At 35.0% G+C, this 26757-nt stretch overlaps 2 protein-coding genes across 2 annotated transcripts; one reads left to right on the forward strand and one right to left on the reverse strand.

Moving 5' to 3' along the window:
* The first annotated feature begins 3306 nt into the window (after nt 1-3306).
* Nucleotides 3307-23958, forward strand: LOC123677665 (integrin beta-PS-like). Its single transcript, XM_045614327.1, has 8 exons — nt 3307-3664; nt 10201-10628; nt 13434-13702; nt 14580-14866; nt 16545-16976; nt 20735-21081; nt 23066-23325; nt 23668-23958. The coding sequence occupies exons 1-8, from the start codon at nt 3506-3508 to the stop codon at nt 23868-23870; spliced, it is 2385 nt and encodes a 794-aa protein (XP_045470283.1). The 5' UTR covers nt 3307-3505; the 3' UTR covers nt 23871-23958.
* A 1171-nt stretch (nt 23959-25129) lies between these two features.
* Nucleotides 25130-26590, reverse strand: LOC123677666 (coiled-coil domain-containing protein 25). The gene is made up of 4 exons (XM_045614328.1): nt 26372-26590; nt 26229-26320; nt 25508-25766; nt 25130-25351 (listed from the first exon to the last, which is right to left on the reverse strand). The coding sequence occupies exons 1-4, from the start codon at nt 26442-26444 to the stop codon at nt 25152-25154; spliced, it is 624 nt and encodes a 207-aa protein (XP_045470284.1). The 5' UTR covers nt 26445-26590; the 3' UTR covers nt 25130-25151.
* Between the last annotated feature and the right edge of the window lie 167 nt (nt 26591-26757).

A 26757-nucleotide genomic window follows, 5' to 3' on the forward strand; every position in this document is an offset into this window, starting at 1 on the left:
ATCCAGTGGCGTGCTCGTATTTCCAAAAGGGTTTTTAATTACGAAGCTATGACCCAAAATTATGTTTTTTCAAATGGGAACACTAGATTTTCGTGCCATTTTCTGAAAGCTTGATTTTTCCTGATTTCAAAAATATATAACATCGTATGATTCGTATCAGAATAAATAACAGAAAATGGTCAAAATCCTTTTTTTACTTAAGAATCTCAATATTTCTATGGTTTCAACTGTTGATGAGCCTTTCTATGACAAGAGCAGTGTCCTTTCTTCAATCTGATTACTTCTATGCTTTTCACTTATTTCTACAAAATTCGAATCTATATTTATTTTATACAAATAGTTTCGAAAAGATGAACGAACTTGGAAAAAGTTTCCTAGGTAGCTTGAACACAGTTTCAAATATTCATCTATTGAAATATTGAGAAGAGGTGTCGACTGTGCATTGTGCAATTGTTGTCATTATTAGGTTAAATATTATTTCTTGTTTGTCCCTTCGTAATTAAAATGTTGAGTTCAATCATATATGCATTGTTTCATATGCTGTTTAAAATAGATTGGTACTTGTGCGTATTGATTCTGGAGACCTATGTAAATAATCTCCTGATACATGCATCTCAATACAACTCTTTCGATTGAAAAATTCAATCTTGTGGTTTCTCCGTTATTTCCAAATCAATTTTTAGATAAAAAATGTATAAAACATATCTAGTTTCGAATTCTGTAGAAATAAGTGAAAAGCATATGAATAATCAGATTGACGGAAGGACACTGCTCTTGTTATAGAAAGCTCAATTTTTCTGTGTTCATCAACAGTTGGAACCATAGAAATATTGAGACTCTTAGGTGAAAAGAGGTTTTCGGCCATTTTCTATTATTTATATTGATCCGAATCATACGATGTTATATATTTTTGAAATCAGGAAAAATTAAGCTTTCAGAAAATGGCACAAAAATCTAGTGTTCCCATTTGAAAAAACATAATTTTGGGTCATAGCTTCGTAATTGAAAACCCTTTTGGAAATACGAGCACGCCACTGGATTCTACGTAGAAAAGTGCCTGTATAATGTTTTAATTTCAGAGCTCTATCATCAGTATTAGCGGAGATATGAATGTTTTTCGATATCGCCATTTTTCCAATTTTCGCTTATAACTCGAAAACAAAAGAAGGTGGCCAAAAATGAATACTACCCTTGTTAGTTTCTCAGAAAAAGAGATCGAGAAGTGGGTATCAGATTTTGTGTATCTCCTCTGGTTCAAAAGTTGTAGTGCTAAAACATCGAAATTTGCCCACCCTGTACAATGTTATACCTTATGAATTGAAACAACTTCATGATCACAAATTCAGGAACAAAATCAGAGAATACCTGCTCAGTTCCTCCTAGCTCACCTTCTATCTCCGAGAGGGTAAAAAATGAAATTTTTTTTTTCAATTCTTTATGCTCTATTACTGTTTTTTTTTTATCAATGTCATTGGATGGATTGCACACAATGTACGTATGTATTTAATTTTTTTTTTCTTTCATGTATCAACAAGGGTTAAGTGGTAGAACACCTATGGGTGAACTTCCCCTTGAGATTTCTATAAAGAAATAAAGGCCTTAATAAATTAAATTAAACAACGAACTTTGAACCAAATTTTTCAAAATATTTTTTTTTATTACCAATTCGATTGTTTTTGCCTTATAATGGTTTTTTCTGATTGGAGTTACGAATAAAAATGAGAGATTCCTCGGATAATTCTAAGAATTAAAAATCCCATAAACATGAGCCCGCAAACGCTTTGTTTTCGAGATCCATGGTGTTTCTTGAAAAACATTCGAACAAACCGAATTTATCTTCATATTTTTGCCGAATAAACAATTTTTCGTAGAAAAAAAAATTATCGACAAAATTTGAAGCACTCGTGGTCTAACCTTTGATAATTTTTTCAAATGTCAAAATCTGACATTTTGGTGATTTCAACTAATAGCAGCCAATCATTCGGGATTATACTGATAATACTACCTCCTCATAGTCCTCATCGATAATACCTTATTTACATTGAAACGTCAAAATTTTACTTTGAATTCGTCATTATTGACAGCTTTAAGTGCATTATTGAGAAATGAACACAAACCGATTCAGTGCCATCACCCAATAAAATATTGAACATTCAAATTGTTGAAAAGAATAATCCTCGCAAATACAACTCGTTCTTCAAATTTTATCAGATAATTTTTTATTTTCTTCACTAAAACTTGTTTATTCGAGCCAAAAACATTCAAACAAACCCAATTTAAATGAAATCACTCTTTCTAACGCACTCGTGATTTTATCATTCGGTTTGTTTTCATGTTTTTGCCAAATGAACAAGTTTTCGTGGAAAAGAAAAAATTATCGATAATATTTGAAGCACTCATGGTATTACCTTTGATAATTCTACTTCCTCATCGATCATACCTTGTTCACATTGAAAAGTCAAAATTTTACTTTAAATTCGTCATTATTGACAGCTTAAAGTGCATTATTGAGAAATGAACACAAATCGATTCAGTACCATCACCCAAGAGAATATTGAACATTAAAATTGTTGAAAAATATAATCTACTCAAATACAACCCGTTCTTCGAATTTTATTACATGATTTGGTATTTTCATCACTCAAACTGGTTTATTTTAGGTAAAAACATTCGAACACACCGAATTTAGATAAAATGACTCGTCCTAACAAACGTGTGATTTTATCAATCGATGCATCTCCATATTTTCGCCAAATAAATAAGTTTTCGCAGAAAAGAAAAAATTATCAAAGGTTTTACCACGAGTGCTTCTAATATTATCGATAATTTTTTCTTTTCCACGAAAACTTGTTTATTTGGCAAAAACATGAAAACAAACCGATTGATTAAATCACGAGTCCGTTAGGACGATTGATTTTATCTATATTCGGTTTGTTTGAATGTTTTTGCCTCAAATAAGAAATTTGAGTGATGAAAATAAAAAATTATCTAATAAAATTTGAAGAACGAGTTGTATATTACCTTTGATTATTTTTTTCACATGTCAAAATCTGATATTTTCGTGATTTCAACTAATAGCAATGCATTATTTCAGCCAATTTTGGAATTGCACTCCATTTACATAAAAATTTTGACAGGAGGGAAATATTCGATAAAATTTAAAGCACGCGTGGTATTACCTTTGAAAATTAAATGCCAAAACGCACTTCTTATCATGTCGACAAGACTAATGACTAATGAAGTTGGAAACTGCTTTTGAGCATATACTATAGTATAATCGCTACATCTGAAAGTAGTTTAATCGCAAGAGCGAATACTCTATTTACCGTATGACTTGTGCGCACTTAGCAAATTTACAAATAAGCCCGTGTACTAGTGTCCATATTTATCTATCATCGTTGATTCGAATGTTTTATTTGCTTTTGTTTCCCCGAATCGTTTATCATCATCACTTCCTGTGGCGGTTACAGAATGATTTCATTTTAAATTTCCAATTCAATAGAAAATGTCTGGGTTCATGAGATGGTCCTGCCTTGTCCTCCTCAGTGGATTCCTAATCCAACAATTAAGATGTCAAGTGCTAGGAAAAAATTCGGATTGTGAGTCTTACGGAGAATGTTCAGAGTGTTTACGCCATTTAGGATGTGTGTGGTGTATCAAACCTGTAAGTGAAAGAAAAGTTAATACTTCGTTTATATAGTCGCTTGTGGTCTTATACTGAACCGATTGTTATCAACTGCATAATCCTCTTATTCGAGTAGAGATTAACATGTTTTATAGTCTGGGTTTTTGATTATACCAAAATGACCTATATAACTTCAACTGAAGAGGTCGAGTATTCTCCAAAAAAGCAATATTTACAAACGCTTTTAATAATGACTCACAAACAGGATGAAATTCAAGTAATTTAGAAATTAGAGTTGAAGCCATAATTGCAGAACTATCAAACTAAAATTATTGTCACGATTTCAGCAATAAAATCCGGGCTATAAATTATTAAAAAATTAATCACTTGCATCAAAGATATTTGGAACAGTTTTTCATCGTTCAATCTGAACAACACAGAAAAAAGCACTTCGTTTCTTCGTGAAGCATCTTCTCGACCGGCAATATTGAAACTGGTGGAAAATTTTGAGCTGTTGGTACAAGTTAGTGATGTAAAGAATCTAAACCGTGTGCGTCGCTCAAGAAAAACTGAGAATATCAATAATAATAATAAATTATTGATCCTTCAGGACACTTAATAATGTGTATAGGATAATATTATATTATTTACAACAATTACTATTCTAATGAGTGATTAACGAATCACAGAGAAATTCCTTCACCGAATAGAAGCACCTTTGCAGCAATAACTCCTTAATTAATTTTTTGAATGTTTGTTTGTTCAAAGATTTCAAATGGAAAGGCAAATTATTGAACAATCTGATACCCTATGATATAGTGGAGAACGTTCAAAACTGTGAGTCCGATGTTTAGGAACCAGAAGCACCTGTAAATTACGTGTTCTATGATCATGCGAACTAACAAGAGTTTTCCTATTAATCTCATTATTAGAGTATATGAGACACTTGAATATGTATATACATGGGAGTGACAGTAGTTTATTGGCGACAAATATAGGCCGACATGATTCTCGATAGTTCTAACTAAGATGTCTTAAAACCTGGTGTATGGACTGATTATATAACTGTATATAACTGTAACGGATATCACCATTCTTCAAAGGGATGTAAAAAGCCTGTAACTTGTCCACTTTGTGCCCAAATGCATGAAGATTGTAAATCTTCAGAGCGTAAATGGTCCAAATGGACTGTGTCAAGTTGGTTAGCGCATCTGATTCAGTAGTTTCAGTGAATCATGCAGTTTGGGAAAAAGAAAAATGTACCTCATATAAAGCGGTTTTGAAAAAGTTTAGGGATGATTTATTGGGTCCAGCATAGCATTCGGGTGACTTCACTGATTCTAACCCTTCTGACAATGCCTCAAATATTAAACACAGCACTAGTAAAACTTTGAACATCTATTATCAGAACACCCGAGGCTTGAGATCTAAGACATCACGGTTTTTCAATTCCATATCTATCAGTCAATATCCAATAGTAGCTTTAACACAAAACTTGGTTAGACAACACAATTAAGAATGATGAGTTATTTCCTAGCCATTATGAGGTATATCGTTCTGACAGAAATTTTATCGCATGTAATTGCTCTAGAGGTGGTGGAGTTCTCATTGCGGTTGATAAGACATTCGAATCAATGGAGATAGATTTAAGTCAGTTTTTTTCTTGCGGTCTCTCAGTGTTCGATATAATCATGATCAAAATTATCACGGACTCGACCTCTCTATATGTGATGAATGTTTACTTGCCACCTTCTTTGACCATAGACCGATTTCGCTCACTCTTCGAAGTTCTTGAGACCATACGCTTAACTTACAATGTGAATCTTCTCATTGTTGGTGACTTCAACATTCCTCTATGTTTTACGGATATCAATAACACTACTTTACAACGTAGCACACCTGAAATTTGTCTTCGGGAATTTTTAGAGATCGTCAGTTTAGCACAACATAATTTTGTTTTCAATGATTATGGTAGACTACTGGATTTGGTTATTTTTAGTGGTGGTAGGTGCCTTGTTGAGAGGTCTCTTGATCCGTTAGTGGTTGAGGATAAGCATCATCCCGCTTTGGGGGTGAGTTGTTCGCTTAATATTGCCCATAATTTAAAAACTAATTTTGTCACCTCTTATGAACGTCAGTATGATTTCAGTAAAGCGAATTTTTTCCTCATGTATGATCTTATTGAAGGTATAGACTGGAGCCCTCTCGGGATCATTGACAGTGCAGAGGAGGCTTGTGCTTTTTTTAATGATACAATTCATAGCGTATTCGATCGTAGTGTGCCTCTTCGATCTTACGAGAACAAGCGCAGATATCCTCCCTGGTTCAATAGAGAGATCATTCGGTTGATTCGCTTGAAAGCTAAGTATTGGAATTCATTTAAAAGAAATAACAATGTCATTGCTCGGGAGGAATTTACCCGTTCGAGAGCGAAAATCAAATCGGATGTGGATAAGGCCTACAAAAATTTTGTGAAAAGAGCTGAACAAAATATTAAAGAAAACCCTAAAAAATTCTGGTCATTTATCAATGGCAAAAGAGGTTCAACTCTTGTTTCGAATCAAATGTTTTATGGTGGGCAGTTACTCAATAATCCATTAGACATTCTCAATAGCTTTGCCGATTTTTTCGCGAAATCATACTCTACCTGTACAGCTAGCATTGAAGTGACTGATAATACTAATGTAATTAATCTAAATATTACTTGTTTCGAGGAGAGTGAAGTCCTCGTGGCGTTGAAGAGGATGAAACCCACAATGACTATGGGTCCCGATAGTATCCCATCATTGGTTTTTAGAGATTGTGCATATGTTTTAGCTTGTCCACTCACTATTTTGTTCAATATTTGTTTGAGAACTGGCACGATTCCTGATTGCTGGAAGCTTTCCAAAGTACGTCCAATTTATAAGAAGGGAAATAAATTTGATATTTCCAATTTCCGACCAATATCGATAATCTGTAATTGCAGTAAGATCTTTGAAGTTCTCCTTTATAATAGATTATATTCCCATGTTTGCAATCTAATAACTCCATTTCAGCATGGCTTTGTTAAAGGTCGTTCGACAGTTACCAACCTCTTCAACGTAACCCAGTTTATTTCCGAAGTCATTGAGAGAAAATCCCAAGTAGATATATTATATACTGATTTTTCAAAGGCTTTTGATCTGCTTGACCATGGAATATTGTTGAGGAAGTTGTCTCAATTTGGCCTTTCCTCGGCTCTCATTGGTCTTTTCAAGTCCTACTTGTCCAATAGGCAGCAATATGTCGAGTTCAATGGAGTTAGGTCTACAGTGTTCTCCAGTACTTCTGGAGTTCCTCAAGGAAGTAACCTTGGGCCACTCCTTTTCATAATATTCATTAATGATTTGGCGGAGGTAGTTGATGTCGACTGTTTGTTATATGCTGATGATTTCAAAATATACCTGGAGGTAAGCAATGTATCGGACTGCTTGCGACTCGCCTCTAATTTGCAACGCGTTGAAGAGTGGTGTAGAAGAAACAGGTTACCTTTGAACGCTGAGAAGTGTAATGTTATGTCATTTACGCAAAATAAAAATACTATTCGTTTTGATTACACAATAGCTTCCAAAGTTCTCCAGCGTCCATCGGTGTTAACTGATTTAGGAGTGAATTTTGATTCCAGACTTTCGTTTGTGCCACACATTGATGCTACCTTGTCTGCTGCGAATGGGATGTACGGGCTCATAGCGCGAATCTCTCGCGATTTTTCTGACACAGTCACATTAAAGACCCTTTATTATACATTTGTCAGATCAAAATTAGAATACGCGTCTATAATATGGTCTCCTTGCTACCAGGTCCATATTGAGAGAGTTGAGTCTGTGCAGCGGCGTTGTCTAAAACTTTTTTCATATAGAGCAGATGGTGTCTACCCGCCTATCGGTTTTCCTCAGAACCTGCTTTTGAGCAGACACTGCATGAATAGTTTGAAATGTCGACGAGAATGTCATTCAGTTGTATTTACTCACAAAATAATAAACGGTGTCATTAAAGATCCTTGCATTCTCGAAAAACTAAATTTTGCTATTCCAAGACCAGCCTCTAGAGTTAGAAATACATTTTATATGCCGACACCTCGAACGAATACATTGAAGTATTCACCTCTTTATAATTTGTGTGATGCCTGTAATACTATAAGTTCTCACTTGGATATTTTTAATTGTTCCATTTTAAATATCAGATCACATTATTTTGACTGACTGAGCATTTTTGTTATCGTTTTTTTTTCTCAGAATATGTAATATTAGTGTATACTTTATTTTTCATATGTTCCTTGTTCTGTAGTTGGGTTTAAACCTGTAGAACATTGTATATATTAAATAAAATAAATAAAATAAATTAGCTTTTGTTTTGCCAATTTTGAGAATATTAGTTTGAGCTTCTGATTGGCTAGGGTCGGGTTTTAATTGATGTTTCCTGTCAAAATCAAAGGAAAAAAGATCGAAATGAAAGGTATGACATTGCGGCGCCGCCAAGAAATAAAACTAATATTTTCGATTTCGTCGAATGTCATTCCATTCAAAAATTGACGAGTGCATTCACCATGTTTTTAGAGATCTTAGTTCAAACTAAAAATGAGACGTATTAATCTTTTCTCTAATTCTGTGGTTATTCCGTTCATTCTTCCACATCTTGTAGAACAAAATCGTGCGAGAATATATCAGAAACGCACAGTTTTCATGGTTATATTTTATTATTCTATGTTGGTACTCCGAACTTTCCGCCACGGCTTTATCTGTCAATTCATCAATTTGCCTTAAAGAAATCAGTTCTGCCAACCAACATTTTTCAATGCAAAAATCACTAAAATATATTTATGGAAATATTTCATTAATTTCAATGAAAATGCAATGAATTAGAGAAAATAATGTATAATACTCGTACAGAAGGCTCATTCTACCACTCGTTCATTCCAAAACTCGCCACTTCGTGGCTCGTTTTTGAATTTTGAACTCGTGGAAGAATATCAATGCCTTCTGCACTTGTATTATAAATAACTATTCTGTGCCACAAAAACTGACGAAAACCCAGTTTTAAAGTGAGAATTATGCGAATGTCTAATTCACAAGAGCTGTTCGTGAAATTTCTTCTTTATCAATGATGTTTGTTATTGTACATAGGCGTACAACTTTGTTTCCGCCGTTTTTTTCCGAAATTCTAGGCTTTATTGTGAAAAACTCTCTTATCTTTCGAGCAGCGTACGAATTCCGAGTTGAAAAACTGATCATCTTTTGAAGCGATCCTCGAATCGATCCAATTTGTTACTTCTTCATAGGACAGAAAGTGCTGGTCAGCCAGGCCGTGTGCCATTGATCGAAAAAAGTGATAGTCTGAGGTTTCAACATTTCCAAGTGTGTCTTGACCACTTTCGCAACATGGGGGCGAGCATTGTCATGCTGTAAAATCACTTTATCATGTCTCTCGTTGTATTGCAGACATTTGTCTTTCAATGCTCGACTCAAACGCATTAATTGCGTTCGATAATGATCACCTGTGATTGTTTCAGTCGGTTTTAACAACTCATAATACATTAAGTCGAGCTGCTCCCGCCAAATACCGAGCATGACCTTGGAACCGTGAATATTCGGTTTGGCTGTCGACGTGGAAACATGACCGAGATATCCCCATGATTTTCTGCGATGTTCACAAGCAAACAAACGCCATTCAACATCACTCGGCTTCAATTTGTACGGTACCCAATTTCCTTGTTTCTGAATAATTTCCATGATTTTCAGGCGTTTTGATATGGCTTGTTGCGTCACTCCCAATGGTCCTGCCAATTCTTGTTGCCTTGGATACGAGTCTTGATGAAGTAGTGTCTCCAATTCTGCATCTTCAAAAACCTTCCCTCTTCCACTGCCATTCTTGCCTTCGACGTCAAAATCACCGTTCTTGAGACGTTGAAACCACTTTCGGCGTGTTCTTCCACAAATAGCGGCCTCACCATAGGTATTAGAGAGATTTCCTCATATTGAATCAGAAATTTAAAACCTCCCTCAAATGACGAGAATTTGGCTCGTGAGCTGACATGTTTAATCGAGAATAACTCGATGACACAAACCGACTAATATTTCGATGGCGTTATGTTTACAAATACCTAATCTTATTGTATGACATCTACGATCTATTTATTTCGACTACCACTTACCACTACAACAAAGTTGTACACCTAATATATTCGTTATTAGATTAAAATCACTTTGCGAAATAACAATGAACAATTCAAATGACTGTATAAGGTTTTTTTAGGTTAAATTATGCTTTCATGCTGTGATTTTGAAAACTACCAAAACTAAAATTAATGAGATATTTCTTACCTATTGCCTAATTATCAAAACAAAATTCAAGTCATAGGTGCAAAACACGAATAACCACATATGCAATTCACACCAATGATCTAGTAGCAGTTATGAAATTTTTAAATTAATAACCTATCCAAAACTTGAGGAACTTCAGGAAGTTGGTTTTTCCAACCGAATCAAAAAAATTATAAATAAAATAATCACTGCGTAATTTGTACCTTTACCTTTTAATTATGTCTAATTTTTCAGAATATATCGAGAAAAACACATAAAAACGATCTCATACACTGTTATCCGAGGGAAAGCTTGATTTACAGTATTTGCGATCCTGAAAACTTAGTGGATCCTCCTTCTACTGAAGAAATCACTTCTCAAAAGCCACTACAAAGTAAACAGGGTGGTCATGTTCAGGTTACACCCCAAAAGGTTAAGTTGACAATGAGACTCGGAGAAGAGAAAAAAATAAATTTCCAATTCGCCCAATCAGAAGAATATCCCGTAGATTTGTATTATATAATGGATTTGTCAGCATCAATGGAAACTCATAGGGAAAAACTTGGTAACTTGGGAAGCGAATTGGCACTCACCATGAGGAATATAACAAATAACTTCAGGATTGGTTTCGGCAGTTTTGTAGATAAAGTACAGTCGCCGTTTGTCAATACATTACCACAAAAGTAAGTTATATTGATTAACCGTTTTATTATATCACACAAGGTAGGCGAAAAAATACTCCAAAGTCATTCAAAGCAATTTAGTGATAATTTTTCAATTTTATATACCTTTTATATTCTATTTGTATACATCTTATATATTCAGGGCCGTAGGGGTAGGCAACATAAATCTCATGAATAGAAATTCAAAGTATCGAATGAGAATGTTGTTCAGTCAAAAACAGCATATACTCATTTACTCATACAAATCTCAGATGAAGAGAAATCTTCCAAATAGTACCTACTTTTTAACTAGTCATTGACGATAAAACTCATGTCCTTAACAGGCTCGTCGGCGTTCTCTTTGATGAACTTTGCCGACTTTTATTTCATTTTTGGGGAGGCTCCTTGATGTTTCAGGAATAATTTTTATTTTCAAATCTTCAATCGAAACGTTGGAGATATATTGGAGAAATGATTCCATTTCACCATTTGCATCATTCTAAAGAAATATAAGAAGTGTTTTCATTTCATACCACAATCAATTATACTATTTTCTGATCGTTAGATGTATTTTGATGGATCAGTGCTGGTATACCTCAGGGAACTGTCTTGGGCCCAAATTTTTTCCTGCTTTTTTTTTACATGCTAAGAGATATTCTTACGAAAAAAACCTTATTATTATTTACAATTCCCTCATAGAATTCATTCTATTAGCTATTGCGTTCTAGCCCTGGGGGGTACCTTTGATTCAATATTGAATCCCTCAAGTTGCAGACAGGGCCGCCCCGGCAAAAAAAAAATTTCGCTGCCCTGCTTTGTCTGATTTATCTGAATTTTCTTAGAAGGAGCCCCTGTTATTCATCTCAGGCATCTTTTCAATTTCATATTAAATCGTTTTTTTGGACTTGAAACCACCTTGTCATGTACGACGCTCTATAGTAAAAAGAAGACGAAGATCTTAAATTCATATTCAATTGAGAGCGCCTATTCGATTTCAATAAAACTGGCGCTTGGCAATTTTTCATATTAATACAAAGAGTGGTTATTCCAATAAGGAAACATTTTCATGGTAAAAAGTATGTCTTGTTTTATTAACTAACTTTGCGCCCCTACAATTTGGCGCCCCGGCAAAATGTCCGGTATGCCGCTCCTGGCGGCGGCCCTGGTTGCACAAAATACAATATTAAAAATTATATGGAAAAAAAATTATATCCAACTCTGCAAATGTACGAGGAGGCATAGCTTCTCAAGGTAAGATCGATTTTTGAAATCAGTGTTCTTCCTAGAACCAAAGTTATATAATTTGCTGCCTACCTGTTCAAGAGAAATACGCTCTATTAGTGATGACGTCACACACCGCCATTTTAGTTCTCCTGTCAGTGTTCGGAATCTAAACAAACAAATTGTCATCTTATTTTGATAAATAAGATTATTTAAGGAACGATTTTACTATTAATTGATAGACAGAAGGAACGAGGTTATTACCAGTAAGTTCAACTAATAAACCAGGCTTTTTACAAAATCTGGGGAATGATACAGGATTCAAACTTACTGGTATTAACCTCGTTCCTTCTGTCTATCAATTAATACTGAAATCGTTGCTCAAATACTCTTATTTATGAAAATAAGCCAATTCCTTCAACGACACCGTGTTAATTTGAATGACAATTTATTTGTTTGGATTCCGAACACAAACAGAAGAAACCAAAAATGGCGGTGAGTGACGTCACACTAATAGAGCGTATTGCCAATAATAAAAAATTCAAGGTTAAGTTGAGAAGGTACCTCAAACATGACGATAATACAAGATGAGGTATTGGAATCTGAGTTAAAGCTCCTTTTGTTTTCTCATTTTACTGATCCTTGATAGTAAATGCCTCTTTAATGATATTTTTCGCTCAAGAAAAATTTTTTTCGTTACGTGCCGCCGCTAGTTTCGTTGCTTCCCTCATCTTTCACGGCCTCATTATGTTCATAATTATTTTTATAAATATAAGTCGGATAGTAATAATAGATTTTCCCTTTGATTTAATTGCTCTTTTTCTCGGGGGATAAAAAACAGGAATTATGCTGCCTAGATGTCTCCGCCTCATTTATTATTTCAAAATATTGGAAAATGTATATATGTGTGTGAATAAACTTGATTTGATTTATATGCAAAGTGCTATCATATTCTTATTTTTTCAATCAGCTTTTGGATTTGATGATTTCAAATCAAGTATATGGAAGTAAGCTTTATAATTTTTTATTTTTTAAGAAGATAACAGGTAACAGGTACCTACACCTACTATGTAAGTCACGTAGAATAGATGGCAATAGATCGAATAGATTTGTAGATATACACAAGATATAAAACCAATAATTTTGTGAATAATGACGAAAAAACAAAAGGAGTACTTTTTGGAATTTGTTCTTTTGAGAAAAACGGTTGGGAGTGATTTTGAAAAAGTCAGTGAAATAAAAAAAAATCCTGTACCATTCAAAAATATGAGAGAATAGTGATTGATAATGCGAGTTATATGAAGAGAAAGGACAAAGATTTTTTTCTCCAATCCTAGAATGAATATAATTCTTTTTACAGGTTTGAAATTGTTGATTTTTTTGTTAGTGAATATTTCCTCTATGATATTATCAAAATTCCTGAATTTTTTCACACAATAATAATTTATTTGACTTCTGTTAGGGCTGCAAATTGAGTTTCTGCCTAAGACTGCAGTTTGACTAGAGAAGGCTCTGACATTAACTATTTTTCACTATGCTGCTCCGATCCAGTATTGGTGAAGCTCAGTAATAAACAATTCCTAAGAATACTGTTTTGTATTTCAGACTAAAATCTCCATGTAGATTAATTAAGAAAAACGAAGTTATTTATTGTGTATCACCGTACAGTTTCAAAAACCATATGAGTTTGGATGGCAATTATGAAAAATTCTCACACGAAGTATCAAGAGCCAAGATTTCGGGGAATATGGACTCACCTGAAGGAGGTTTTGATGCTATCATGCAAGCAATCGTGTGTAAAAAACAAATTGGCTGGAGAGATCAAGCTAGACATCTTTTGGTTTTCTCTACAGATGCAAGTTTTCATATAGCTGGTAAGTATAGAGGTAAATTATTCGAAAATATCGATCAAACTCAGTAGTTGTGGAACAACGTCTTGAAGGCTAGTGCGCAATTTTCATTGAAATTTATTTGAATTAAAAAATTTTGAGGATCATATCACAACAAGCGTACACATTTTATTTTCAATAGCTTAATAAGTTGGAAATTATTGCTCATTCTTTTTAATATGTCGGGAACCATTGGAGATATTTTGGATATGTTCACACCAACGCACTCATCCCTGAATAACGCAACTTATTTGTAATTTAAGCCACCCTATATTTATAACGGTTTTCAATATCCCTGTAGTGTCCCTCTAAATAGTTCTAACCCTATATATTACGCAAAATATTTTCTACATTAGCAGTATGGACGGCAACGCCAGGAAAAATGTTTTTATACAATAATGTCTACCCTCAAGAGACTGAAAACGTATTTAAGAAGTATAATGGGAAATGAAAGATTGACACAGCTCGCTTTGTTGAATATTTATTATTATTTTGAATTCGATATTGAGAATGTATCCTTGGAATATCTGAAAGAAAACTGAATATTTAAAATGATTGATTTTTATTAATCACTTCAACATTCAGTTCAATTTCCGAATTATATGATTAATTTTTCATATTTAATTTTTTTATACAAACGTAATCCATTCTCTTGGAGTTATTAGTCAAAAAGAAAAGTCGCATTTGTTAAATTAATTCGAATTGTGACTAGAAATACTGAACAAATAAAGTAAATATGTATATTGAAAAAGTATATTAGAAAAGCTATAAACGATCAATAAAACCTTTCAATAGATTTTGATCGATGTAAAGTTGACCGTCTAGGGAATTTATTTTTCAATAAACCAATTTATATTTGCAGGTGATGGAAAATTAATTGGCGTGGTTGAGCCGAATGATGGGAAATGTCACATGTCTCATGATCAATATGACTCTTATCTCGATTATGACTATCCTTCTGTATCCCACCTCAATTACATAGCTAAAAAGAACAATATCAATCTAATATTTGCGATAGTCAAAACAAAATATTCCAAAAATATCTTAAAAACATACGAAGACTTGAGTAAAAACATAGAAAATTCGTATATTGGGGCGTTGGAAGGTAATTCGGACAATGTGATAAAATTAGTTTTGGACAATTACAATGTAAGTATAAGATGTAGTGAAAAGAAATCCATTATTTTCGCATGAAAAATAAGGCATTAATTACCATAGTTAAAACGATCCGATTTCGGTCAAATATGCACCGTTTATATCGGTCGGTTTTATATCTCAAGCGGTTCCGATCTTCCGAGAGATGCGCAGACCACGACGCCATCTATCGGGAAGGCAAAGAGGCGCTACAAAATGAATAGAGGGTGTTTTTTTCAGAGCTATAGAACTTTAAATTGCAATAAAACAACGATGGATTATTCGATTGATAAGAATTTTATTTATCCGCAAGATAATCTTGTGGCATTACATTTTAAATATGATTTCTGGAATATGACCGCCACGGCTGGCTCGGATGTAGTCCAATCTGGACGTCCAATTTTCGATGGCTTTTTCCAACATTTGTGGCCGTATATCGGCAATAACACGGCGAATGTTGTCTTCTAAATGGTCAAGGGTTTGTGGCTTATCCGCATAGACCAATGACTTTACATAGCCCCACAGAAAGTAGTCTAGCGGTGTTAAATCACAAGATCCTGGAGGCCAATTCACAGGTCCAAAACGTGAAATTAGGCGTTCACCAAGCGTGTCTTTCAATAAATCGATTGTGGCACGAGCTGTGTGACATGTTGCGCCGTCTTGTTGGAACCACAACTCCTGGACATCATGGTTGTTCAATTCAGGAATGAAAAAGTTAATAATCATGGCTCTATACCGTTCACCATTGACTGTAACGTTCTGGCCATCATCGTTTTTGAAGAAGTACGGACCAATGATTCCACCAGTCCATAAAGCGCACCAAACAGTCAGTTTTTCTGGATGTAACGGTGTTTCGACATACACTTGAGGATTAGCTTCACTCCAAATGCGGCAGTTTTGTTTGTTGACGTAGCCATTCAACCAGAAGTGTGCTTCATCGCTAAACAAAATTCGCTTATGAAAATCGGGAACAACGGCAAACTCATTTTGGGCCCATTCGTCGAATCTACGCCTTACTTGATGATCGTTTGGCTTCAATTCTTGCACGAGTTGGATTTTGTAAGCACGCAAACCAAGATCATTCCGCAAAATCTTCCATAAAGTGGATGGACACAGATCCAATTCCTGTACTCGATGGCGGATAGACTCATTCGGGTCTTCCTCAATGCTACGCTCTACAGCAGCAAGAGCTTCTTCTGTACGCACCGTATGGCGTCTCTGGGGATGCGAGTTATCAATAAGAGTAAACGTGGTGCGAAAACGTTCCATGGTTAATCGAATTAACTGCTCTGATGGACGATTTTGTCGACGATAAAATGGACGTAGTGCGCGATACGTATTCCGCACAGAACCATTATTTTCGAAATGAAATTGCACTATTTGCAAGCGTTGTTCAGGCGTGAGTCTATTTATGATGAATTGCCAAACCAAACTGAAAATAAATCACTTGACAGCTGTTAAATCGGTCGCCATCTTGAACAGTAATGCCAACTTAAAGTTATATACCTCGAAAAAAACACCCATTACTGAGAGCATACTGTTATAAACAATAACATGGTGTAACAAAACCATGATTTATTGGGCGTCGTAACAAAAATTGCCTAAGTGCTTCATCTTCGACATCTTTATCGTATATACATATGTCTTTCGATATCATTAGAATTAACAGTAGGTATTTTTTATCATCTTACAGAAAATAGTAGATTCAGTTATCATAGATGTCAACTCCACGGACAATATCGAAGTACAATTAAGTTCGAATTGTACAACACCAAAAATTAATGGCTGCTCAGATATTCATGTGGGGGAGATAATCAATTTCACTGCTACGATCAAACCATTGACCTGCACTGGTTACAAAGGAGAACCGATATCGATTATGCTGAAACCCGATGGTATAGATGAAAACTTAACGATCGAAATTGACTTGATTTGTGGATGCGATTGTGAAAAACGGGAGTCTCCTCATTTCATCGAGAAGTCTAATAAATGTTCCAACGCTGGAGATCTAACATGCGGAGTATGTGCTTGTGCCCCTGGCAGATACGGAACCCACTGCGAATGCGATGGAGAACAAGCAAATTCCTACAACGAGACCAATTGCATAGAAAGACCTGGCGCTTCGGTAAGATTTTTTTTGATCCATATCAAATTTTTAATTTTTTTTCAGCCATCAATTTGTGGAACTAACACAAAAATTTGTATTGAATCCATATCTATTAATACAAGGGTTCCTAAAAGGAAAATGAGAGATTCCTTGGAAGCAAAATCTTATAAACATAGGTCCGCAAACGCTTTGTTTTCGAGATACAGGGTGTTTCTTGTTGTCCTACTTTTTGTGATGATTATAACAGGTTATCGAATCTTTAATAATCTTCGCTACAGATTGGGTATTATTATTTTACTAAATCGAATTCGTTGCGGCTATGTTAGCATTCCAGGAACTACTACCAACTTGGTATGCTGTTCTTAACCCTACCTATTTATAAGAACCCAGGGAGGCCGTCGATACTCTTAACGAAACCGACCACATCCTTAAGAACCTAGGCTGTTACTTCGTGAGTATCCAGAACTGATTTCCCCATTTGAGTGGTTTTTATGCCAGTCAGCCTGGACATTTTTGCGCACTAAGTGTTCGGCTGTTTCTACCTCCTTTCGACAGAGCCATCAAATCTCATCTGCAGACTTATACATGCGGTACAAAAAGTATTTGCACCGACATATCCTGTCAGCAGTCCCACCATTACCCGAAGCTCAGCCCGTGATGGCGTGGTAGCTTCAAAAGCTTCCTGGTACTTATAGTTCGGTGAATGCACCATAAACTCATTTGCCTGAGCAAAACCTGGAGTGTTCCTCCAGAGGGATTTTCTATTGTTCCACTCCCATTGTTGGAGCGCTGCCTTGGTCTTTTCCAAGTCCACAGAAAAGCTCAGGATAAACAGGCGTTAACGTTGATGGCCTTCTCGCAAGTTCTTCGGCTTTTTCATTTCCTTCAATACCACAATGGCATGCTTATGACATTACGGTACTCCCATGTCAGCAGATACCCCTGGCTGTATGACCAGGGTCAGACTGGGTAAATAAGTATCAAAGCTTATAATTATTTCATTTATCACTGGTTACTAACTGTATTTGGATTTTCCTATGGATTAATAGAGAATTGTATACAACGAAACAGACGAGATTACAGACGAAATAAAGTTTTTCGATAGAAATGCTCGGACAGGTCGATTTCTGTTTCGAGGGGGACAACTTAAGATGTAGGTTGCGGACGCATAGCGCTTCAACCCTTGCTACTACAACCCTCACCCCCAAATTTTGAATAGGGAAGATGGGGTGAGTGCAGATACCTCATTTGAAAGGTATTTTTATACTGATTTCAGCACAGTAATTGTTTTTTCATTTTATGCATTAGTTCTCGAAATATTCTTAACTAAGTATTTGAAATTAAGTAGTGTTTTCATGGCACTTGTAGTGTTTTGTGAAAAATCGACATTTTGAGCTTCAAAACAACCATGACTGTGGCTTCCTTCCTAACTAACTAACGCATGAATATTTCGAGAACTAATGCATAAAATGAAAAAACAATTACTGTGCTGAAATCAGTATAAAAATACCTTTCAAATGAGGTATCACTCACCCCATCTTCCCTATTCAAAAATTGGGGGTGGGGGTTGTAGCAGAAAGGGTTGAAGCGCTATGCGTCCGTAACCTACATCTTAAGTTGTCCCCCTCGAAACAGAAATCGACCTGTCCGAGCATTTCTATCGAAAAACTTCATTTCGTCTGTAATCTCGTCTGTTTCGTTTTCAAATGGCCACCCTGTATATTGGACCAAAGTTTCTTTTTACATTTTTCTAAACTACTAGTGGTCCACCAAAAAAGTTCTGGAGGAAGGAAGCGGGCACTGCTCCAGAAAAAATATCACCCTGTAGATTTGCATTCAATATTAGCATATCATATGATGAAAACTTCAAATTGGAATATCTACGCCTAATTTAAGTTAAATATCTTGTGGAGTGAACGAACACAGTGTTGAATCCAGAAAATTTTACCGGGGAGAATTTCAACAATTTTGATTTTGGAAGATATTTTTTTTTCTTCGGGCGGTATCAATCATGCTCTGGGGGGTAATACCTCCCCGGGAGCCCCCTGGATTCAACACTGAGGGAATGTGCTATGACAAAAAAAACTTGAAAAACATCAAGATTTAACGCCCTGTACCTTAAAAACAAAACATTTGCAAACCTCCTATTTAAGAACACCCTATATAAGGAATCCGAATGGGTGTTGGTTTGTTTATTCATTTGTTTTTCAGTTTGTTTTTTTTCAAGCAGGGGGAATCCCCGTAGACGAATTACCTTATATAAAATGTCGAAAAGTGTGTTTAAACATGTGCAGGAAGGCATTATAGGCTCCTACAGAAAGATTTTATTGACGGCATTGAATTTTAATTAACGTTTCCTTATCCCAATCTGAACGAAGTTAAATGGCGGAAACTATGATTGCCTGTCACCTGTCGGAAGATCGTAGAAAAGATACATTGCCTGTACAAGCCTTTTAGGAAGATTGAGTGAGATCATGCACCATTCACTGATGGTCATCGAAAGAGTTGATTTGAAATACAAGCTTTGGACGCTTGTATCTGGTGGAAGATTCGTTGTACTCGAGAGATTCTCTGACTAATCAGTTGAGATGTTTTATGGCCTTCCAAAGAGTTTTGAGTGTGATTTCTTGAAGAAATTTCCTCAAGGGTGATAGGTTCGCTTCGCGATGGAGTTGGGTATTACGAACAAAGAAATGAGTTACAGTGGGACTGACATTAGTTTTGACAAGATAAGCTAGTCTTAGAATAACATGTTGCCGCGATCAGATAGCAGCGAAGACAATTTGGCACCGTTTTACCCTTTCGGAAGGCATAGTCAATGTGCTGGTTGAATGCGAGTTTTTTATGACTCCAAAGTATTTTACTTGGGATTCCCAGGGTATATCACGTACAGGATGTCCTAAATTCGATGCTCACTGAAAACATCTCCAGAAAAAATCTTGAAGAACCCTACCTTGGGACACTCCTATATATTCACCAAAATATCATCAGAGCTAGGTGAATAGTCTTGCGATCTGTTAGATAATTCCTAATTAACCTAACTAACTTGATTGTTTTTTACTCCATATGCCTCCAACTTCTACAACAACCCTTTCTTTGATCGAGGAGAAGTACTATGGGAACTTCTGATGTGTTGAAAATGTTGTGCTTGTTGAAGAACTTTAATAAACGGTTTGCAAGGATTGTTTCGATTATTTTGGCAAGCATGTTAATAGATTTATGGGTCTATAATTTCCAAAGTCTTTCATGGTTCCCTTCTTGTGTATTGGTACGATGATTCTTCGTAATACAAGTTAAACAATAATGGAGTAAGAACAAGCTGTCTGAGAATTTTCTCGATATTTATGACCTCAGTTGATACCACCCATCTGGGTACCCAGAAATGTTTCTTGATTCCAGTACAAAATTTGTATCATTCTGATGTCAATTGTATTATTTCCGTGCAAGCATTCCATCAATTTTTGGGGATTAACTCTGACGATAGACAATTAGGTTGAAGTGAAACGGAACCTCCCTAATTAAATCATAATCTATACCTAGATTATTAGAGCCTTATGTCACATGTCTTGAAAAGCATACCTGCTTTTCAAGACATGTGACATAAGGCTCTAATGAGTCGAAAGTAGTTAAAGATGTAAGAATATTGTCCTCTACAAAGAATTTTATGATTTCTGTGGACGAAAAATAGATTTTACCACTTTTCATATTTTCAGCATATTTACCAATAAAATATAATAAAAGAAACAGTAGTAACAACAATTAATTATCATGTACAGGTATGCTCCGGCCTTGGTCGCTGCAAATGTGGAGTTTGTGAATGTTTCAAGAGTTCGAATGAAAACGAGATGATAAGTGGAAAATTCTGCCAATGCAGCAACTCTTCTTGCGAATGGGATGGCGGATTGCTTTGTGCCGGCAATGGTGATTGTTCCTGTGGGGTCTGTCAGTGTAAAGCAGGATGGGGCGGGACATCTTGTAGTTGTCTCGAAAGGAACGCCACCTGCATTCGAGAAGGGGATAGCGCAGTGTGCTCTGGTAACGGCATCTGCAGCTGCGGCAAATGTGAATGCATTACTGACTATACCGGAAAATATTGTGAAGAATGTCCTACATGCAGAGATAGGTAAGTGGCATTAATCATTTATTTATTTATTCAGTTTCAGGATACAAACAGGAATACTCCCAGAAAAATATCCTGTGATACATAAGAAACTATTTTAACAACATCCTATCCTATAGTGTACATAAGTGGCAACATAACATGAAACAACAAATCATTGAAATAAAATTCCTCTGATACTCCGCTTAAATGATTTCAAATTTACATTAAATGGGTCTAAATCATTACAATATTGATTAAATAAACTACACATTCTCACGATAGGCGAATTCTTACCAAGATTCGTATTGAATCCACTGTAAACAAGTAATTTTTTATTTCTAAACGTTCTCGTAGGAATATCATAAAGTACCATGGAAATCAAGTCGGATGAATCATAAAAGTTATTCACGGTCTTGAAGAAGAAAATCAGATCCTATTTTATCCTTCGGTGCTCTAATGGTTCCATATGATAATGACATCTTATTTGGTTTATAACTGTAGTGATGTAAATACCAGTCATTTTGTAATGTAAGAATCTAATAAATCTATTTTGCAATCTCTCTTACCTTTGCTTATGCACAATATAATAAGGATTTCATATAATACTGGCAAAATTGATTCTGCTGTGTATAAAAGTAAAATATATTGCTTTCATAGCTGACTCGTTGTTAAAATCCCTACAAATCCTGCAAAGGAAACCCAAAGACCTACCGGCAGAAGCAATGAGAGTATCAATGTGAGCATCAAATGACAGTTTTGAGTCGAAAATCACCCCCAAATCTTTAATCTGATCCACCTTCTTCACCTCACAACCGACCAATCGATACTGAAACCCAATATCTGTACGGCTTCTAGAGAATGCCAAGCATGAACATTTATTTATATTCAGATCTAATTCATTTCGTCTACAATAATCTGAGAACGCATCAAGATCTTTCTGAACTTCTACACAATCTCTTACTAGTCTTATCTCTTTGAACATCTTTAAATCATCTGCGTAAAGAAGGAAGTGTACAAATCCGAAACAGCTTCCTATATCGTTCAGGAATATTAAAAATCGAACGGGTCCCAAATTAGGTCCCTGGGGTACCCCAGATGTAACAACAAAAGGAGCCGACCTGAATCCTGACACTAACTAGCTGCGTTAGTTAATAAATATAGGAAGAGAACCATCTAAGGAGATCCCCATGCACACCGACCCCAGCAAGCTTAGACAAAAGTAAATTGTGATGAACCCTATCGAAAACCTTACTGAAATCGATCCACTCGAAACTGGTAATCCAACGCTGGCGAGATAAACTCAGTGTAAACTATTAAATTAGTTCCAATACCACGACCCGTGAAGAAGACAGACAATTTGCTAACCTCATGATAATTCTCAACATGATTGAAGAATACCTATCAGATATGGAATAAATTAATTGAAGAATGCCATGAACGGATTTTAATGTTTTTCGTGCTCGTTCGTCAACTCTCTATTATTATTACTGAAATTTTGGCGAAGCCTTCTTCACCTATTAGCAGGGAATGCAGTGTTTCATCTTGGGATCACTGACGGAATCATCAGTTTAGCATTCAATGGTTCCTGTCATAGCATTACTGAGAATGTGAGACTCTATTCACTAGATAGCACATAAAGATAACTACCTATACATAACATGCATATAACACGGCTCCTAGCATGTTGACCGAACACAAGCGACGACTCACAGCCCCCCTTCGTTTCTCCTCCTCCTGAGGCATCGTTGGTACTGATAGGAGAGTGTGTAGTGACTCTATGCTTCTCTGAGAGATGGCATCGTGGGCTACGCACCTTTCTCCAATTCAGCCCCCCTTGGGGATATAAACTCAGCCGTTCTATGGCAGAGTAATTATGCTCTGCTATGGAGATGAGATGGAAGTTGTATTTGGCGGAGATCCAAACTCGAGAACGCCTCGCCAAATAATAATGGGTTATAAATAAAATGACAAGTAACTCAATTAAGTTAATTCTCTTATTTTACAGATGCGAAGATATCAAGAATTGTGTGGAATGTATAGTTTTCAAAAGTGGACCATTAAAAAAAATGTGCAGTTTGAATTGCACCGAATACTATATCGAAGAAGTAGACGAGCTCTCTCCAATAACGGGGGATCAAAAATACAAATTATGTCGTACTATAGATGACCACAGATGTACCACTGTACATAGATATCGCTACGATAAAGACCAAAATATCATCATAGAAGTTTTGAAAAAGAAATCCTGTCCACCAAGCATTTTAGGTGAGGGTGTTTGAATTTAGTAGCGTGCTTTTCTCATGATTTTTCTAAAATTTATAATCTTTGCAAAAATTTTAAAAAAGGGTTCGATATGGTAGTATAAAAAATTGAACTGGAAGCTATAAAAGTCAAAATCCAAGCACAAGTGGTATTCAAACCCATAACTGCTAGTTTTTTGGTAAATTCTAACGCTATAACCTAGTTTACTTAATTTGAATTTATTTGTAACTTTAGTCACATAGTGACTATTTTTAATTATTTTTGGTATGCGCAATGAGTCATTATTCATTATTTCTAAGTTATTTATCGTTTTTTGTTAGGATATTAATTAATTTAAATCTTCAGTTTGGGCCCTTGGAGTTATTGGTACAATCTTCCTAGCTGGCCTTACTATGTTACTCATATGGAAGGCATTTACTACCATACATGACAAGAGGGAATACGTTAGATTTGAGAATGAAAGGAAGAAAGTGAAATGGCACACCAATGAAAATCCACTCTACAAGGATGCAACTACAACGTTTCAAAATCCAGTATACAAATCTTAATTTTCAACAGGAAAATGATCTCAAGATCCCAAGAGGACATTAAGTTTTATTATAACTGTAATATTTAATAAATTTTTTACTTGTTTGATCATAAACTTTCAATTTTATCCCATTACAATCAATAGTAACATTCTTTCAAACCAATTTTGAGTCATCTAAATAAGCTGAACTTATATGTCACCATTCGTTTGTTTTCTGTAGTTTGTGCCACTTTCATTACGACAACTCATCTTTCTTATACAGAAAGTTCGACAGAACGCTTGTAATATTTGCGATTTAAAACTTTTTATCAGTGGTTCAATCGATTTCTCACATGACGTTTTGCCTACTTCTAGTCTCTAGTTCATTCCATTGTGTCCGCTTGCAGTATTTATACTTTATTCACCAGAGTGGGATTCATCCCCTTCACTTCTGACAGGTTTAGTTGTTAGTATGATCTAATACTGGTAATCAGGCCCTGTGAAGTATTGGTGTTTCTTGACTTCTGTTGATATTATTTGAATGTTTGTATATTTTCCAATCACTTCCATATTAATTCGCTGGTAATATTTGACAGAATATCTGTCTTATTGAAAGAGACTCATCTGTTTGGTTCATTCGGCAACACTGTTCATGTTTCTGGACTCAGCTTCGAATGTTTTTTTTTTGTGTGTGTTTTTGTGTTGGTTTGAAATTGGTTCTATTGAGAAGTTTTCCTATTTTGTCAGTCACTTATGGTATATGAAAGGTAATAATGTTTTCTTATTGGAAGTAGGCATATATAGGATACATTGTGATTGTGGAAAAGTTAACATTGGGCCTAAAAAAAGCAATACAAACCCTAGTCCAGGAACACAAAGATGTTGCCGAATGGATGCAAATCATGATCTCACCGACATTTTATTCCCAAAGACAGAATTTCTCTAAAAAATCAAGAGTTATTACTGACAAATGAATATAGTAGCCATCAAAATTTAACATTTGAATAACATCAACAGAATTAAAGGAATACTAATAGTTCATAGCACCTGGTTACTAGCAAAAAATGTACTACAACTAAATAGTTTGAAAAAATCCAGTATCGAGTTACAATCTATGACCTAGAAACCTCTGAAAATGCCTACCACAGTAGTATGCCAAAAGTCAGGTAAGTTACCGACTAGACCATGGCTAAAAAGCCCAAGAATTTCCAATTTTGTTGAATGAAAAATAATTTAATCCATGAATAACATAGTCACAATATTCTCACCAGTAAAGTGATAGAGCAGTAATATTCAAGATAATTTTTTACCATATATTGAATTACATAAAATCATCTGAATCATTTCCATCGTCATATTTTGACATAGTTTCAGTATTCATTAATGTATTGTAACTTTTTAATTCTGCTTCTTCCTTTCTCTTCTTTTCAAGTTCCCTTTTTTTCTCTTGTTCTTCTTTCAAGAGTTTCTTCTTGCCATCTCTTTCTAGTTTATCTCTTTTTTCTCTTTCAGCTCTAAAATCTATAAAAATGTATAATATTATACTAAGTGAAACTTGGGGAATATTTTTGTGAAAGTTTGAAATAATAGCAAAATAAATAATTGGCACTTAGATAACAAAACTTTTATATCAGAAAAAACGCAAAAAATATCAATTGATCTCAAAACATTTCTTACCTATTTGTTCTTCTTTTTTTGTTTTATTCAACCTATTCACAATTTCATTTATCCTTTTGGCAACTTTTATTTTTCGAACTTCTTTTTCTTTGTGGAATGCTATTTGCCCAACTTCCATGGCAGGAGTTTTTTTCAAATTGGACCACATTGTGTAAACAATATCTACATCATTCATTTTATTTCCCATAATACTATTAGCTTTAACTAACTGAGCTGCATCTTCTATAACTGCAGAAGGAATGTCATCTATAGTTTGACCCTAAGGTAATTAATAATGTAAGCTCATTTTAGTTATATAAAGCTGAAAAAATTAATAACTGATCTATTGATCAGTTAAGAAAGCAATATTATTGCCTGACCAAAAATTAATATTGATTTTGTTCTGCAGACAGCGATTCATATCAGTTTGTTGTTATTAGATAATACTGTTTATATTATTTACACCTGTAATTGGGCATGGTCCAGTTGGATGCAATATTTTTAAGTAAATAAATAATTATAAAATCAAAGAATTGAATATTCATATTCTATCAACTCAAAAATATTCATTAACGTTTCCCAAACTATGAGAATTCCATTATAACCAAGATGGAAATTTGTGAGAAAATAACTTGTGAAAAATAGTGCCATCGGTTACCCAGCCATCTATGAAAATACTTTGTGAGTTATATCCCTATTATTATTGAAGGTAACGGTTATGGTGTCACTAAAAACTACTTACATTGGGTAAGCGCAAGTACACGTGAGCTGATGAGACCTTATCCACATGAAACCATACATCTTCAGGCCACCCCCATTTGATGAGATCCTCATCTACAAAAATTGACAAATGATTTTTTGGTAATTATAAATGAGAGAACCTACTTTCATATTTGTCCAAACCCATAAACAGTGTTACAGGCGGTGAAGCGGCTGTACTTTCGAAATAAAAAACCATTTTTATAATTTTGAACTTATTTTACGATGCTTTTATTTATATGGCTGAAAAACTAACTAATTCTAGTTAATTGCTCTTTTTCCTTCACCTCTTGATTACTGTTGGGAAGGAAAAGTTTTTGAGGTTAATATCACAAATGTCAAAGGTAGAGGAGGATGCATAGAAGACATACATTTTATTTTTCTGGGGGATATATACAGAAATTTTTATTTTTTTTAATATGTAAGCTCAAATTCTTTCTTCAAAAGATCTTAGAGAACGAAGAAAAAGTATTATATTTTTTTCCATTATCCTTTAGAATGCATATTTTAAA

Source organism: Harmonia axyridis, chromosome 4 (genome assembly GCF_914767665.1).
Source record: "Harmonia axyridis chromosome 4, icHarAxyr1.1, whole genome shotgun sequence".
In the NCBI taxonomy this organism is placed as follows: Eukaryota; Metazoa; Arthropoda; class Insecta; order Coleoptera; family Coccinellidae; genus Harmonia; species Harmonia axyridis.

Excerpts from the sequence above, each read along its gene's own strand:
- LOC123677666 (XM_045614328.1), bottom strand. The coding sequence starts at position 26,444 with ATGGTTTTTTATTTCGAAAGTACAGCCGCTTCACCGCCTGTAACACTG. Across the intron at positions 26,321-26,371 it reads GGGTTTGGACAAATATGAAA|ATGAGGATCTCATCAAATGG; the intron begins GTAGGTTCTCTC and ends CAATTTTTGTAG. Across the intron at positions 25,767-26,228 it reads TGTACTTGCGCTTACCCAAT|GGTCAAACTATAGATGACAT; the intron begins GTAAGTAGTTTT and ends TAATTACCTTAG.
- LOC123677665 (XM_045614327.1), top strand. The coding sequence starts at position 3,506 with ATGTCTGGGTTCATGAGATGGTCCTGCCTTGTCCTCCTCAGTGGATTC. Across the intron at positions 10,629-13,433 it reads GTCAATACATTACCACAAAA|ACTAAAATCTCCATGTAGAT; the intron begins GTAAGTTATATT and ends TTTGTATTTCAG. Across the intron at positions 13,703-14,579 it reads TGCAAGTTTTCATATAGCTG|GTGATGGAAAATTAATTGGC; the intron begins GTAAGTATAGAG and ends TTATATTTGCAG.